At 63.5% G+C, this 12,929-nt stretch overlaps 1 protein-coding gene across 3 annotated transcripts in view; it reads left to right on the top strand.

Annotated features, from left to right (window-relative positions):
• The window catches only part of RASGRF1 (Ras protein specific guanine nucleotide releasing factor 1), an 88,088-nt gene that overhangs the window by 18,494 nt on the left and 56,665 nt on the right, over positions 1–12,929 (top strand). For 2 of the 3 annotated variants that reach the window (XM_004763620.3, XM_013062022.2), the window contains exons 3-4: positions 5,315–5,462; positions 12,354–12,446. In XM_004763620.3, the coding sequence (XP_004763677.1) occupies positions 5,315–5,462; positions 12,354–12,446 (241 nt within the window). Of the gene's footprint in view, positions 1–5,314; positions 5,463–11,560; positions 11,782–12,353; positions 12,447–12,929 lie in introns of those variants that run through there. The other variant, XM_045067182.1, reaches the window with a different exon arrangement.

Here is a 12,929-nt window from a genome sequence, read left to right as displayed (position 1 = left end):
TGCCCCTCCCTGGAGGGGCCAGACAGAGAGAAAAGCTCAGGCCTCTCCACGTATGCTGCGGAGAAAACAGGGCCCCACCGTGGATAGAGTCTTCCGGGTCGTGGGGAAGTGACAGGCTTATGGGCTGGGGTGTGGCTCCCCAGCTGACAACCCCTGACAGAATCAAGTCTCATCCAAGGGCAGGGACCCCCAGAGGCACCCCCTCTCAGCGGGTGATCTCTCCGGCTTAGTGCAGACTGCTGTGTCTCTGCGTCTCTCTGCTTGTTAAGTGTAAGGTCCTGAGGGCAGAGACCAAGTCTGATTCTTCGGGTCCCCGGGGCTTACAGGGGCATGAGCAGGTGGATCGGGAGAAATCAAGGGTGAACGACCGGACGAGGGTGGAGGCAAGGTTGGACGCCGAGCGGAAGGTGAAAGATGAATGTGTGGAGGGTAGATGGACGATAAGTGGACGGGTCTCGAGTACGTGTGATGGTGGATGGACAGTGATGATGCGTGGATGGTGTGTGTGTGAGTGGATGGATGGATGGATGGACGGATGGATGGATGGATGGACGGACGGATGGATGGGTGGATGGACGGATGGACAGATGGATGGAAGGATGGACAGATGGATGGATGGATGGACGAATGGACGGATGGATGGACGGACGGATGGATGGATGGATGGATGGACGGATGGATGGATGGACGGACGGATGGATGGATGGATGGATGGACGGATGGACAGATGGACGGATGGGTGGGTGGATGGATACCAGGGCCCTTCTTTGAGCCCTGGAACAAACCAGCCGACCACAAGCCCTTTACAATGGCCATAGCACTAACTATGACCTCGAGGTCAGGCCATGTCCTTCCCTGTTCTCAGGGAGTATCCAGTCCAGCCGGTACTCACAAGTGCACTTATAGAGTCAGGCTCTGACTGTGGTTCTGGGCAGAGAGGGGTGGATGCAGGTGTCCCCCAGGGACATCGTGTCCACTTAGGAAGACATTAGACATGGTCGCAGCTAGCTCTTGCACACAAAGGCCGTGGTGGATACAGGGCAACATGGGGGAGAGACACTACTTCCATCTGCAGGGAGATGAGGGAAGCTGGATATAGGGTGACGTCTGACCTGAGCCAGAGGACCAAGGGCGTAATGGGCTTAACTATGAGCGCTTTGGCCCCCAGCCCCAGTCCCACCCCCAAGGCGCCGATGTACGAGAGAGACCTGCAGGATTAATGAACAGACACAGTGTGGGTTTCGGAAGGTGAAGTGTAATCGGGTCATAACGGGTCTCGAACACCCAGCTGGGGAGTTGGACCTTTACTCTGTGAACAGCGGGAGCCATCAAAGCTTTTATACCAGGGGAGTAATGCCGTCAGAGCTACAGTTTGGCGTGGAAATTGTCAGCGTTGTGCAGGATGGGTTCACGGCGGAAGGACCCAGCCTCAAGAAGAGCCGGTGGGCCTCCGTCCCCCCACCAGGAGCCAAGAGCTGGGCTGTTCTGAGAACCACATGAGTCTGCTGACGGGGAGGGGCTTTCTACGTGTTGAAGCGATGCAGAATGCAGAGTTCTCATCGGTTGTACCTTCTGAGGACCAGGACTGCGCTGGTTTAGAACATATATTGATACTAAAATGTTTCAGAGACCGTGTGAGACCCTGGAGCCTCGCCTGGCAGAGGTGACGGAGACCCAGCGGAGGCCGGGCTGGGGTGGGACCCCGTAAGGCACACACGCAGGCAGGCGCAGAAAGTGGCTCAACCACTACAGAAAATTGTTAGACAGTTGCTTAAAAAACAGCCATTTAAAGATTGCTAGGCTGGCTCCATGACCAGCAATGTCAACCTTTCGGTGTTTATAAGAGATATAAGCAATAACATCCACGACCGGTCCTGTGCACATAGCTCTGTGTATAGTAGTCCCCAGACTAGAAAGAGCCGAGGTGTCTGTCCGCAGACAGACAGACGTGCAGACAAGCCCCGGTACGTCCAGGCGACAATACCGCCCAGCACCGGAAAGGCGCCCGCCCGAAACATGTGTCACAAAATGCTGAACAGCAAAGTCAGCGTGCCGAGGAGGAAAAGCCACATGCAAGCTAGGGCATGCCATCTGAGTCCAGTGGCGCGAAGTTTTGTCACAGGCACAGCTCGCTTGTGGCGAAGGACTCTGAGCTGGAGTCGCCTGTGGGGTCGGGCTGGCTGGGGGTGTGAGGGGGCTTGCCGGGGGGACAGAAGGTTCTTTCTCCCAGGTGCGGTACGCGCAGATCAAAGCCCGCCACCATCAACCATATGCTTTTCTCACCTGCACCTTCCAGTCTACGCACATTAAACCTCGAATTTTAACGCGGGGTTCTGCAGCCCCAAACCTCGGACCTCCCCCTTCTGACCGGCAGAGAAAACAGCATCTCAGGTGCTTCGAGCGATTAGGTCAGGCCCACCAAGACCGTCTCCCCATCTTCAGGCCCGCTGTGTCCTGTAGCACCACGGAGGAGCAGGGGCAGAAGCACATCAGATCTGTGGTCCCAGGGATTCGGAGCGCGTACACCCCCACGCGGGAGAGGCCGTCCTGGGGCTGACTTACACGCATTGTGTCGCTAGGGGGAAAGCGCAGACTGTGAACCCTATGTAGCCTCAAGCCCAGTCCATCGTGAGTGTGCGTGAGTGTGAGGTGTGTGTGTGGGTCAGGAGGGAGCCTGGCTCTGTTCCACAGCTCTGCTGAGCAGTGAGCAGTGTTGCCCGAACCTTATTTGGTTTCTGTATGCATTTACGTACTAGATACATTGTACGTACCGAGGTAGGCGCCGTGGGGTCCACAGCGTGCTCTCCCTGCCCGTGCGTGCACCGTCCACACTTCAGGGAGGGCGCGGGGTGTGAGCCGAGCAGCTCCCGCTGTCGGGGACTGGAGCCCTGTTCTAGCTCCAGCTGCCGTGCTCCCAGACTGTCATTTAGGGGAAGGCACGTCCCCTCTCGGGCCTCGGTTTCTTCACGTATAAAATTAGGCTGTGGGTCTTCCGTGGCTCCCAAGTTCCTATCCAGCTCTGAGTCTGAGTCTCCAAAGGCAGTGCTGCCCAGAGAGGTGCTCAGTACCTCGTTACTGGAGGAGAGGGCGGGGGAGGCGGGGCAGCCCAGATCGGCTGCCCAGGAGATCCTGCTCCACGCCGGGCGCCAGCATCCGTGACAAACCACCCGAGTCCCGGATTCCCACAGCCCTGGAGTGTGGAGAAATGCGGCAGTGTGAAGACAGACCCCACTGTCTCTCCACTGAGCTCCCTTTGCAAGCTAAGAGAACGGAGCCTCTTGGGAAGTGGGAGAAACTTCGAAACCTAATATTCTCCGTTCACACTCATTCTGGTAGGGGAGCCGAGTCCTCGTCTTTGGTGAACGGTCCTGCCAAGCAGAGTCCACTCTCGCAGCCTCACTGACTTTTAGACGGGGGAAGGCTGGGACGGAGCGTTGATATCGGGGTCAGGACCCCCCCCCCCAGGGATAAGCTCCAGGTCCTGCAACCGTCAGGCCAGCAGGAGCCAGCCTCCTCCGACCCCGTCAGGGGACCGGGCTTTCTCAGCCTCCGAAGGGCCCCCACCCCTGCCTCCGTGCGAGGCTGTTCCCACGCACGACCGCCTGGGCTCTCATCATTGAGGCTGAGAGCACGTGTGTGTGGCTCCCGAGCTGGTGATGAAAGCCAGCATTGCTAGCCTGGCGCCCACTGACCAGCCGCGTCCAGGGCCACCAGAAAGCCATGTAAGAAGATGCCAGACGGGAAAGTGCCCCTTGACTGAGCACATGGGGAGCCCATGGATGACCCCCGACAGTGACCCCAGTGCTATGGGTGTGCTGCCGCCCCTGGCTGCCCCAGCCTAGGAGCAAGTGGGGGGACAGATGTGGGGACGAGTGAGGACAGGCTACTCTCTGAACAGCCTTGCTGCACGGGTGGGAGGGAGCTGGGTGTGTCCCTCACGTGGAGGGACTCAGGCCTCCCTATGTGCCGAAGAGAGACAGCCCGTGGGACAGGGACCGCCGCTGACGCTGAAGGGACAGGCATTCAGGGGTTCAGGATGGAGCGAGCAGGGCCTCCGCGGTCTGACGGGAGGGGACCATGGTCGTCCCAGCGCGAATGCGTCACGTGTGCTGAACTGTCCCTCACTGGCACAGACCCAGGTCACAGATAAGCAAGCTGCGGCATGACCCTGAGGTCCCCGGGCTCCTGGGTATGCGAGGGAGCGAGCGTGGCCGGACCCAGCGAGCGGACTGGGTCTGAGGACCGGGCTTCCACCAGAACCCACACCCGCAGGGCAGCGGCAGCCGCCAGGGGTGGGGGGTGCCGGCGGGACGCAGCCGGGGAGCGAGACGGTGACGTGGCAGGCTGCGAGGCAGAACACGGCCGCCAGCGGGGTGGGGGACGTGGAGATGGAAGGGGGCGGGGGCTCCGGCCGCTGAGGTTGGCGGCCAGAAACCGTGAAGCTCCGGGTGGGAGGAGGTTGGGGACGCGGGCGGGGGAGGGGAGGCTTCCGAGGGCACCGGGGAGGGGAGGGGAGGACCGGGTGGGTGAACGGACGGGTGAGTGGGGGGCAGGGTGGGCTTTCCCTCGGAGTCCCTGCCTGGCTTCCCCGGTGGGCCCCGCTGAGAGCTTCCCTTGCGAAGCCCGTGGGCCCTCCTTTACGGAACGGTGTTTCCCCAGCTCTGGCGCCGCCAGTGGCCCTGCCTGTGCTGTGGGGTGTCGGGGAGAACCCTGGCCCAGGACACAGCTGACCCGGCTCCCCCCTCAGAGGCCTGGAACCTGGCTGGTCTTCCAGGTTGCCCCCAGCCGTGATGCCCTGCAAGTCTGAGGCCTGTGAACGTACACAATGCTGGGCTATCTCTTCTGCCCTTTGCTTATCCTCTGGGGGCCCTCTGACCTGACTCCCCTAATCCTCCAGTCTTGTTGCCAGTCTCCCCCAACACAAGCCTCCTGACCAAGGCCACCCTTGGGTGGGTGTGTGCCCAGAGACCTGGGTGTGGCGTCAGAGACCTGGGCTGTGGGACATCCCCATGGTCTGGGTCGGAGAAGACAGCATGGCAGCTGGAGCCAGAGCCAGGCCAGGAAAGAGGCAGGGGGAATGGGCTTCCGACAGAAGAGCCACCTATGCAAAGGCCCAGGGGCCTCAGTGGGTGAGAAGGGCCCCCCATGGGACCCACAGGTCCGAGTGCAAGACGAGATCTGGCAGGGAGGCCTCAGGCGCTGTGTGGGGCAGTGGGACCTTCTCCAGAGTCCCGCTGCTGGGGGTCCCACCTGGGGCTGGACCTGCGGATCTCAGGCCCGTGGCGTGGTAACCTGCGTGTCCACCTGCCCGCAGCTACCGGACCCTGGCCACGGAGCACGAGGCGCTGATGCAGAAGTACCTGCACCTGCTGCAGATCGTAGAGACAGAGAAGACAGTGGCCAAGCAGCTGCGGCGGCAGATCGAGGACGGCGAGACCGAGATCGAGCGGCTGAAGGCGGAGGTGACCACCAGCTGGGCCCCGGCCCCCACCACGGGCTCCTGGAGGGGCGGGGCGTGGGGACACGTGATGGGCAGAGAGGGATGGTGCACGGTCCGATGGGCATTCAAATCCCACCTCTGCCCCCAAACCCTGTGCCTCAGTTCGTCTGTCGGTGAGATGGGTTTTTTATCCTCACGCGGCAAGGCTGTGAGGCTGGTGCGGGCTGATGGGCGAGCTGCGGAGCGCCTGCCTGGGGCCACGCTGACACAGCAGGGGTGCGGGGCCCCGGAGGGTCGGGGTCCAGGCAGGGGCTCCAGGCAGCTGTCTAGGGGCCGCGCTGTCGTCAGGCTGAGCCCACTAGGACCATGATACCGAGCGTGTCCGTGAAGCCGCATCTCCCGGACCTCGGCGCCGACCTCCAGAGTTGGAACCGCGCTGTCCCGGCCTCCCGAGCAGTTCCCTCGGCGGGAAATCGGGCAGTGCTCTCCACCCCATAGGCACCCCTGCCAGCTGTGTGCCCAGCACAGAAGGACCTGACCCCTCGCCCCACGGCGCACGTGGCACCATCTGGCCATGTCGCCCCAGAGCCATGGGCTCGGCGCTGAGGAGGGGAAGGGGAAGCATGGGCTCGGCTGGCAGACTCAGCCGAGTAATTTCCAGGGCCCACCGCAAGGGAAAACGCAAGGCTGCGGCCCAGGCTGGGGAAGTCACCCCCGTCCTCACAGCCCATCACCCCAACCCGTGGCGGGCAGGTGACCCGCAACTTCAACCCCCACAACCTGTGCACTGGGATGGGGGTCACCCACCGAGTGCACCCTGCTGTCTCGCGCCCTTCCCTGAGACCCCACGGATGCGCCCTGGACCCCCCTCATACTCACACTGGGGCTCCCGCAGGTGAAGTCCAGTGCCCCCGCCTATGCCAGCCTGTAGCCGGACAGAGGGCAGCTGTGGGGGTGGGGAGCGGGCAGCGGGAGCCCATCCTGGGGCTGGAGAGGGAGAACACACAAGCTAGGGCCCCGGGACCCTGCAGTGTCCCACCAGACGTCACTTACAGAACAGAAAATTCTAAGAGAAAAGCACTAAGAATTTCAGGGTGGAACCCTCGGAGGGGGGAGCCCCAAACGTGGGTCCCGTCTGGCGCTCGGAAGCCAGCTCTGCCCGGAAGGGTCAGGCCGGAAGTCACCGTGTTGCTCCGTCGCAAAGCTGCAACGTCCTCTCGGGAGCTCCGGTTGAAGCAGACGCCAGAACTCCGCATGCCTCCTCCGGTCCTGCGCTCGGCACCTCAGACGGGCCTCCCCAGTCCACCCTCAACCACCCCGAGAAGATCCAGGCTCAGCAGGCCGCCCGCCAGAGCTCCCACAGCTGGGCGGGGGCCGGGGCGCGCTGGGATGGGGGCCGGGGCTGTCTGTCTGCTCGTCAGTCTTTCCCCTCCGCGCGCAGCTGCGGGACGGGAGCTTGTCCCGCCTGTCAGCACCTGCTTCCTTCGGTGTCTCACCCAGCCCAGCACACATCCTGGAGTCCGGGCTGCACCCGTGAGGAACCGGGGCCCCGGCCCTGACCCCACGTTATTGGCTTTATGAGCCAGGCTGCCCCGGGAGCCTCTGACGCCGTCACTCCGCCTGCAGCCCCCTGAGCAGGGCCCACAGCCTCATCCTCCTCCCCGGGCCTCCTCCTGTCCCCCGCGCTCCAGCCAGAGCTGGGAGCCCTGCGCCCCACACCCCACGCCCGGTCGTCCCGCCTTCCTGCCTCGTGGAATCCTAGCAGGTCCCGCGCCCCCTCCCAGGCCCCCGCCCCAGCTGGGGGTGCTCACTGCCCCGGCTCCCACCACGTCCCCACCCCCGCCTGCCTCATCGGAGCCGCTCCGCGCCGTCCGCCACCCTCCCGGCCTGGTGGGGGCCCCTGGGGGGCCAGACCGCCCTCACGCTCCCTCCTTACGCCTGGCACGAGGTACTTGGTCAGTGAATGTGTGGCCTCAGGCTCCGAGCTGGCCCAGAGGGACAGCCGTGCCTACCGCCGGGGTCTGGGTGCGAGGCCATCAGCATCGTGCTGGGGCTCGAGGCGCCAACCCGGGCAGGAACGAGCTCTTCTACTGCGGGGGAGGCCGTGGGGTCACGTGGCGTCCGGCCCGGGAGGTTTCAGGGACGAGTGTGCGAGAGAAGATGGGGGCTGCGGGGTGCCCTGTGTCGCTGGGGAGCAGAAGGCGGGTCCGTTGTGTGTGAGTGTGTCGGGGGCAGGAGAGGCCGAGTAAGTGGGAATTTGGAGCAGGCGTTGGCCTGAATGGGTTACATCAGGGCAAGAGAGCCTTTAAAGAAGACCGAGAAAGAAGACCGTCTCCGTGGAGCTCTCGGGCTATAGTCTCTGTGTCGCACACACACACACACACCCCTGCGGGGCGGGTGGACACAGCCTGCTCCAGGAAGTAGGCCGCGTGGGTGTCAGCAGGCCTTGGAACGTGACCGCTGGAGGGATCTGAAGACACTGAGGGCCACCGCAAAGGGAGGGACTTATGCAAGGTTGCTCCAAGGTCACCTGAGGGATGGAGTCCCTCATGGACTTGGGTCTCCTGGCTCCAGACCCTCGGCCCCGCGCCTACCCCTGGGAGCCAGGTCTGAGGAAAGGGGTGTGGTTTGCCATCCACGGTGTCGCCTGGATGCCCCGAGCCCCTACAGTCCCCCTGCCCTCCGCTAGCCAGACGCAGCTGCTCGAGCCTGTCCCGCACGTCCCCGAGGACACGCAAGGGCTCACCTTCTGCCCTCCCCCTGCACTGCTTGGTGCCCACGGGAGGCCACCTCATGCGTCCGTCAGGGTGACGGGGTCCTCGCCACAGGGGCTTCAAGCTTCTGGCCAGCGGGGTGTCCACTGGGGGCCTGCTCCCGAACGCTCGCTCGGAGTCGGGGACACAGCCGGCGGGCCCCCCAGGCTCACACGCAGGGAAGGGAACTGCGAGCGAGGCCCACCGTGGCTCACGTGACCGTGGACTCAGCGCATCCCAGAACCAGGCCCACGCTCCAGGGGCTGAGAAGCACAGTCCTGCCTCGTCTGTCTGAGCAGGAGAACCAGAGTCCACAGAAACGTAACAGCTGCCTGACTTGACCTCCCGCTTCCATCCCCCGACACGGGCTCTCGTGCACAACGTGGAACAGACGTCCCGAAAGGTGTGGACGCAGCAGGGGGCTTCCAGAGCTGAGTCGGAAACCAGCTTACACACAGGACACACCCCCGTCCCCACGTCCCCAGGCCTTCCTACCGCAGGATTATTTCCCCGGGACCCCACGCGGCGGGGTGCACAGGCGCTGGCTCCTCGCGGCCTGCGGCAACCACCGGCTGACCTTCAGGAGTTCCGTGGGCTGCGCGCTGGACTTGGGTCAGCCGGCCGTGGGCCCGGTGCGACAGCTCACCGTGAACTTGGCAGGTGCTCTCGGCAGGGTCTTTCCTTCAGAGAGCCGGCCATTAGCATTTCACGGTCTCCTTCTCTTCAGGCCCCACTGCATAATCGGCCAGGCGGGGCACGAGGAAGAGCCCGGGGCCCTCAGAACATCCGAGTGGCTGCGGCCGAGCCCTCGGCCACACCTGGGCCCGCGCGGGTCACGCTCCCAGTCACCAGCCCCGAGGCTGCCGCCTGTGTGCCTCGCGGCTGCCTCTCCCTGTGAACACACGAGATCACTCCCGAAGGAGGTCGTCCCCGTACGGTGCGCCCCCCGCTCTCTGGCTTGCCCGACAGCACCCCTTCGGGCCCCGTGTCTCGTCACCACACCGCTGGAGACCTACAGCAAAGGGGCGTCCACCTCTGAGAAGACGCGTCCGCTCTGGGTGTGCCGCTCGGCAGCATCTTACGGTTTCAGCAGCGACCCTGCTCTGGTTGGGGCTCGGAGGTGAGCGTGCAGGGGTGAGGCAGGCCAGGCAGGGGAGAGTGGGAGCATAGACGCAGCGCTGATACGTCGTTGGCTTGGAGCGCGCGGAGTCCTAGGCCTGGCTCTGGAAAGGAGCAGCGAGAACCTCAGTGCAGGGTTTAGATCAGTCCTGCAAACCAAGCTTGCCGCGATCCCGGCATGGAAGGTAGAGCCGCGAGGAAACCGCTCCGGAGGGCGCGGGAGAGTGCAGCGGGCCTGCTGTCCGCACCGGGATGCACCGGCATGCCGGAGGCTCGCCTCCTGTGTCCCCTGGGGCCGTGTCCTGCCCCTGCTTCCCTGGCACACCGTGTCCTGTGTGCCCCGTAGCTCTGTCCACAGCATCGCCTCCGCTGGAAGCCCTCCATCCCGTAGCCCTCCTGTCGGACTCCCGTTCACCCTTCGCAACCTCTTGCGGACGGCCCTTGCTGCTTCCCTGGCGAGGCCCTCCCAACGCTTGGCTGCACGTCTGCTCTGCCTTGTCCTGTTGGGCTGTCTGAACCCCCTGTTAGTCCAGGAGTGCATCCAGGGAGGGGTCTGGCGCCTCCACCTCCAGCTGCGTCTCGCCGGAGCCCGGCACAGAGACGTCACCAGGATATGCGGACCAGGTGGGCCCAGGAGGATGGAGATGGGCACGTGGATGGCTTGGAAGAGGCCAGAGGGGATCAAACGGGGAGGAGAGGAGGCTGGGCCGTGTGCCGGCTGCTTGGATGCAAGGAATACAAAGGTCTTCAGCCAAACCTGGGCTGTTCACAAGAAGGAACACCCGAATAAATCCCCCACCAGCCGCTGCGTGGACTGGGTTCAGGATTAAAGACGGCGTCTCGGGGATGGTGGGCAGCAGCCGGGGCTCTGCCCCAAAGCAGGGTGGCAGCGAAGGTTTGCCTGTGACGAGCCGAGAAAGACTGACCGTGGGTGGCAGGTGGGCAGGGGCCCGCCGAAACACCAGGCGCGGAGCCAGGATGGGCAGCCAGTGTTGGATGCCAGCCGGGGGTCCGGCAGGAGCCAGAGTGCCTGCTCCATCATTGACAAGGGTCTACTTGAGCCAGCCCTGGGTGCCAGCCGGGCAAACCCGGTGCAAAGCCAGTCCCCCCCCCACCCACAGAGGACACCTGCCAGGTTTCGAGAAAGGTGGCTGGTGGGAGCTCCGTGGGGCTGGGACTCCAGCCACCTCCCGACGCCCACTCCTGGCAGGAGGGAGCCATGGCCCAAGACCCCAGCACCCTGGAGTCTGCCCACCCAGTAAGCTCCTTAAGTGTGGCCTCCAGGGCTTGCGGCGCTGCCCGAGCACGGCGCCGCGCGCCTGACCTAGTTGCATCTATTTTTCGCCCCAGTCCCTGCTGAGGACTTGTGCTGGAACGCCTCTCTCTGAGAAGGTCGCCGTCAGATCTAAACTCCGGCTGCACACACACACAGTCACGCGCACACACACCACCATTGCAAAGAGAAGAGGGTTTCGGTGTGCAAAGCTGGGGGAATGCTGACTGTGCACCTCCGCATTCCTCAGCGAAGAGTCTGCCTGAGTATGTGCGTGTGTGTGTGCACGTGTGCCCCTCGTCCCTCTGGAGCACAAAGAGTCAACCTTTATGTCAACCTGCGGATGTTCCCAGAATTGAAAAAACCCAGGGTGGGGGAAGGGGGGCGACATGAGAAAGGAGAAAGCTCCGCGGCCCAGCGCTGCTCAGATGTTTTCCGCCACTCTGCGAGCATCGCGGGGGTAATTTTAGCAACCAGGGGAGTGGAGAGCGGGGAACGGTTCCATTTTGCTTTCAAAGTGCTTGATTGTGAGAGCCCATTCATCCTGCGGTTCGGCGAGTGGCCTTGAGGGGCCGGAGCCGTGTTCTGCAGTGCCAGCCGGCTAGGCGGCGGCGTCTGGAGGCTCCCGAGCTGCTATCTTTAGCCACGAGGCCCGGCGGGGGCAGAGCGCTCCTGGGGGCCAGCTCTGTGGTGCTGCCGTCGCCCGGGTTCTCCTGGAATCCGCGTCTGTGCCGAGCACCAGGCCCCGGCGAGGCTCCGGGAGCAGGTGGACACGAGCCGCAGCTGGGACGGAGCAGCGAGCAGGCGGCACCTGCTCGGAGTGGCAGGGAGAGCACGACCTGGCCGTCCACTCAGGGAGGCCCAGGGGACCCGCCGCTGTGTCGCCGGGGCACCCCTTCTCCTGGGCACCGCCCCTCTGTTCTTTCCCTGAGGCTGTGCTGCACTCTGATGCCCACGTCAGACGACGGGAGGCTTTCTAGGGCGGCGCAAGTGTTCCTCCCCACGGCTGGCCCGTGTTTCTAGGCCAGCAGTGTCCACAGGGGGCTCTGGGGCAGAAAAGGGTTTCCGGGCAGCCCAGGGGGGAGGGGAGGCCAGGCTAGCAGAGAAACACCGCATTTCTCTGATTCCAGCAGTTTCGTCTGAAAAAAATAAGGGACTGCCAAGTATCTATTTACAGATGAAGGGATTGCAAAACGGTATGTAAATACCATGAAAAATTCCCCGGGCCTAACAAGGAAGGCCTGGTGACCCCCGCGGCAGCGTGGGCAGAGCTGGAGGGCCACACCTGCACCGAGTGGGATTCCAGTCCTGGAGGAGGTCGGAGAGGAGTCAAGTTCATAGTCAGAAAGTGGATGGGGGCTGGGGCCGGGGAGGTGAGGGGGGCAGGGAAACGTTGTTTCATGGGGACTGAGAAACATTGTTTCTTGGGAAGAGATGGGAAGTTCTGGAGATGGATGGCAGCGACGGTGGGCACGTATTGTAATGCCACTCAGCCGTGCACCAAATGGGTGAAAATGGTTAAGTTTGAGGTTAGCTTGCCAAAGTTAAAAACAAAGGGGCTGATGGTTTAGGGCAAAGGGAGGAGAACCACAGACTGAGGCTTCCTGGGGTGCCAGCCGCCCACAGCCCTGGCGCCGGGGCTCCGAGTCCAGGGCTCCCTCACTGCCTAGCTCTGCAGCCTTGCACAGAGCAGGGGACACACGCCACGGGGCCCCTGGGGCAGGTGGCAGGGCGCTCACTCACCCCACGACGCATGTCTCCATTACAGATCGCATCCCTGCTCAAGGACAATGAACGCATCCAGTCCACCCAGACCACCACCCCCAACGACGAGGACAGTGACATCAAGAAGATCAAGAAGGTCTGTACCAGCCTTCCTAGAGAGCCTCCTGGCACTGTCACCCCTGTCCCCCTGCCCCCTTGGCAGGCCACCCCCCACCTCAGCCTGAACAGGTCCCCTGAGCAGCACAGTAGGGCAGGTTCTCCGAGCTGCCCTGGGGTCATGGCTCCACCCTGTTTTGGGGGTGGGACGGGCTCCAAAGCAGAAGGAACCCAGATTGCAGGCTGCAGCTGCGGGATTTCTCACATCACAGGACAGGCCCTGAGGACCCCCTGCCCCCACTCCACTGACACGCCCCCCTGCCCCTCCCCCCTCCTCATGCAGACCCTTCCTCTCACAGCTGCCCCCTCTAGTCCCACACCCACCTCGGCAGAGGAGCCTCTGGTCCCCCGAGCTGTCCCTGCTGGTTTGAGAGTCCAGAGGTCGTAGGAGGCCCTGGGGACCCGCCCGGTGGCTGGGGTACCAACCAGCACCTTGGACCAGCCAAGGGCAGCACAGGGAAGG

This window comes from Mustela putorius, unplaced genomic scaffold (genome assembly GCF_011764305.1).
Source record: "Mustela putorius furo isolate JIRA1106 unplaced genomic scaffold, ASM1176430v1.1 tig00003875_pilon_pilon_pilon, whole genome shotgun sequence".
Lineage (NCBI taxonomy): Eukaryota > Metazoa > Chordata > Mammalia > Carnivora > Mustelidae > Mustela > Mustela putorius.
This window is presented reverse-complemented; position numbering and strand designations above follow the sequence as displayed.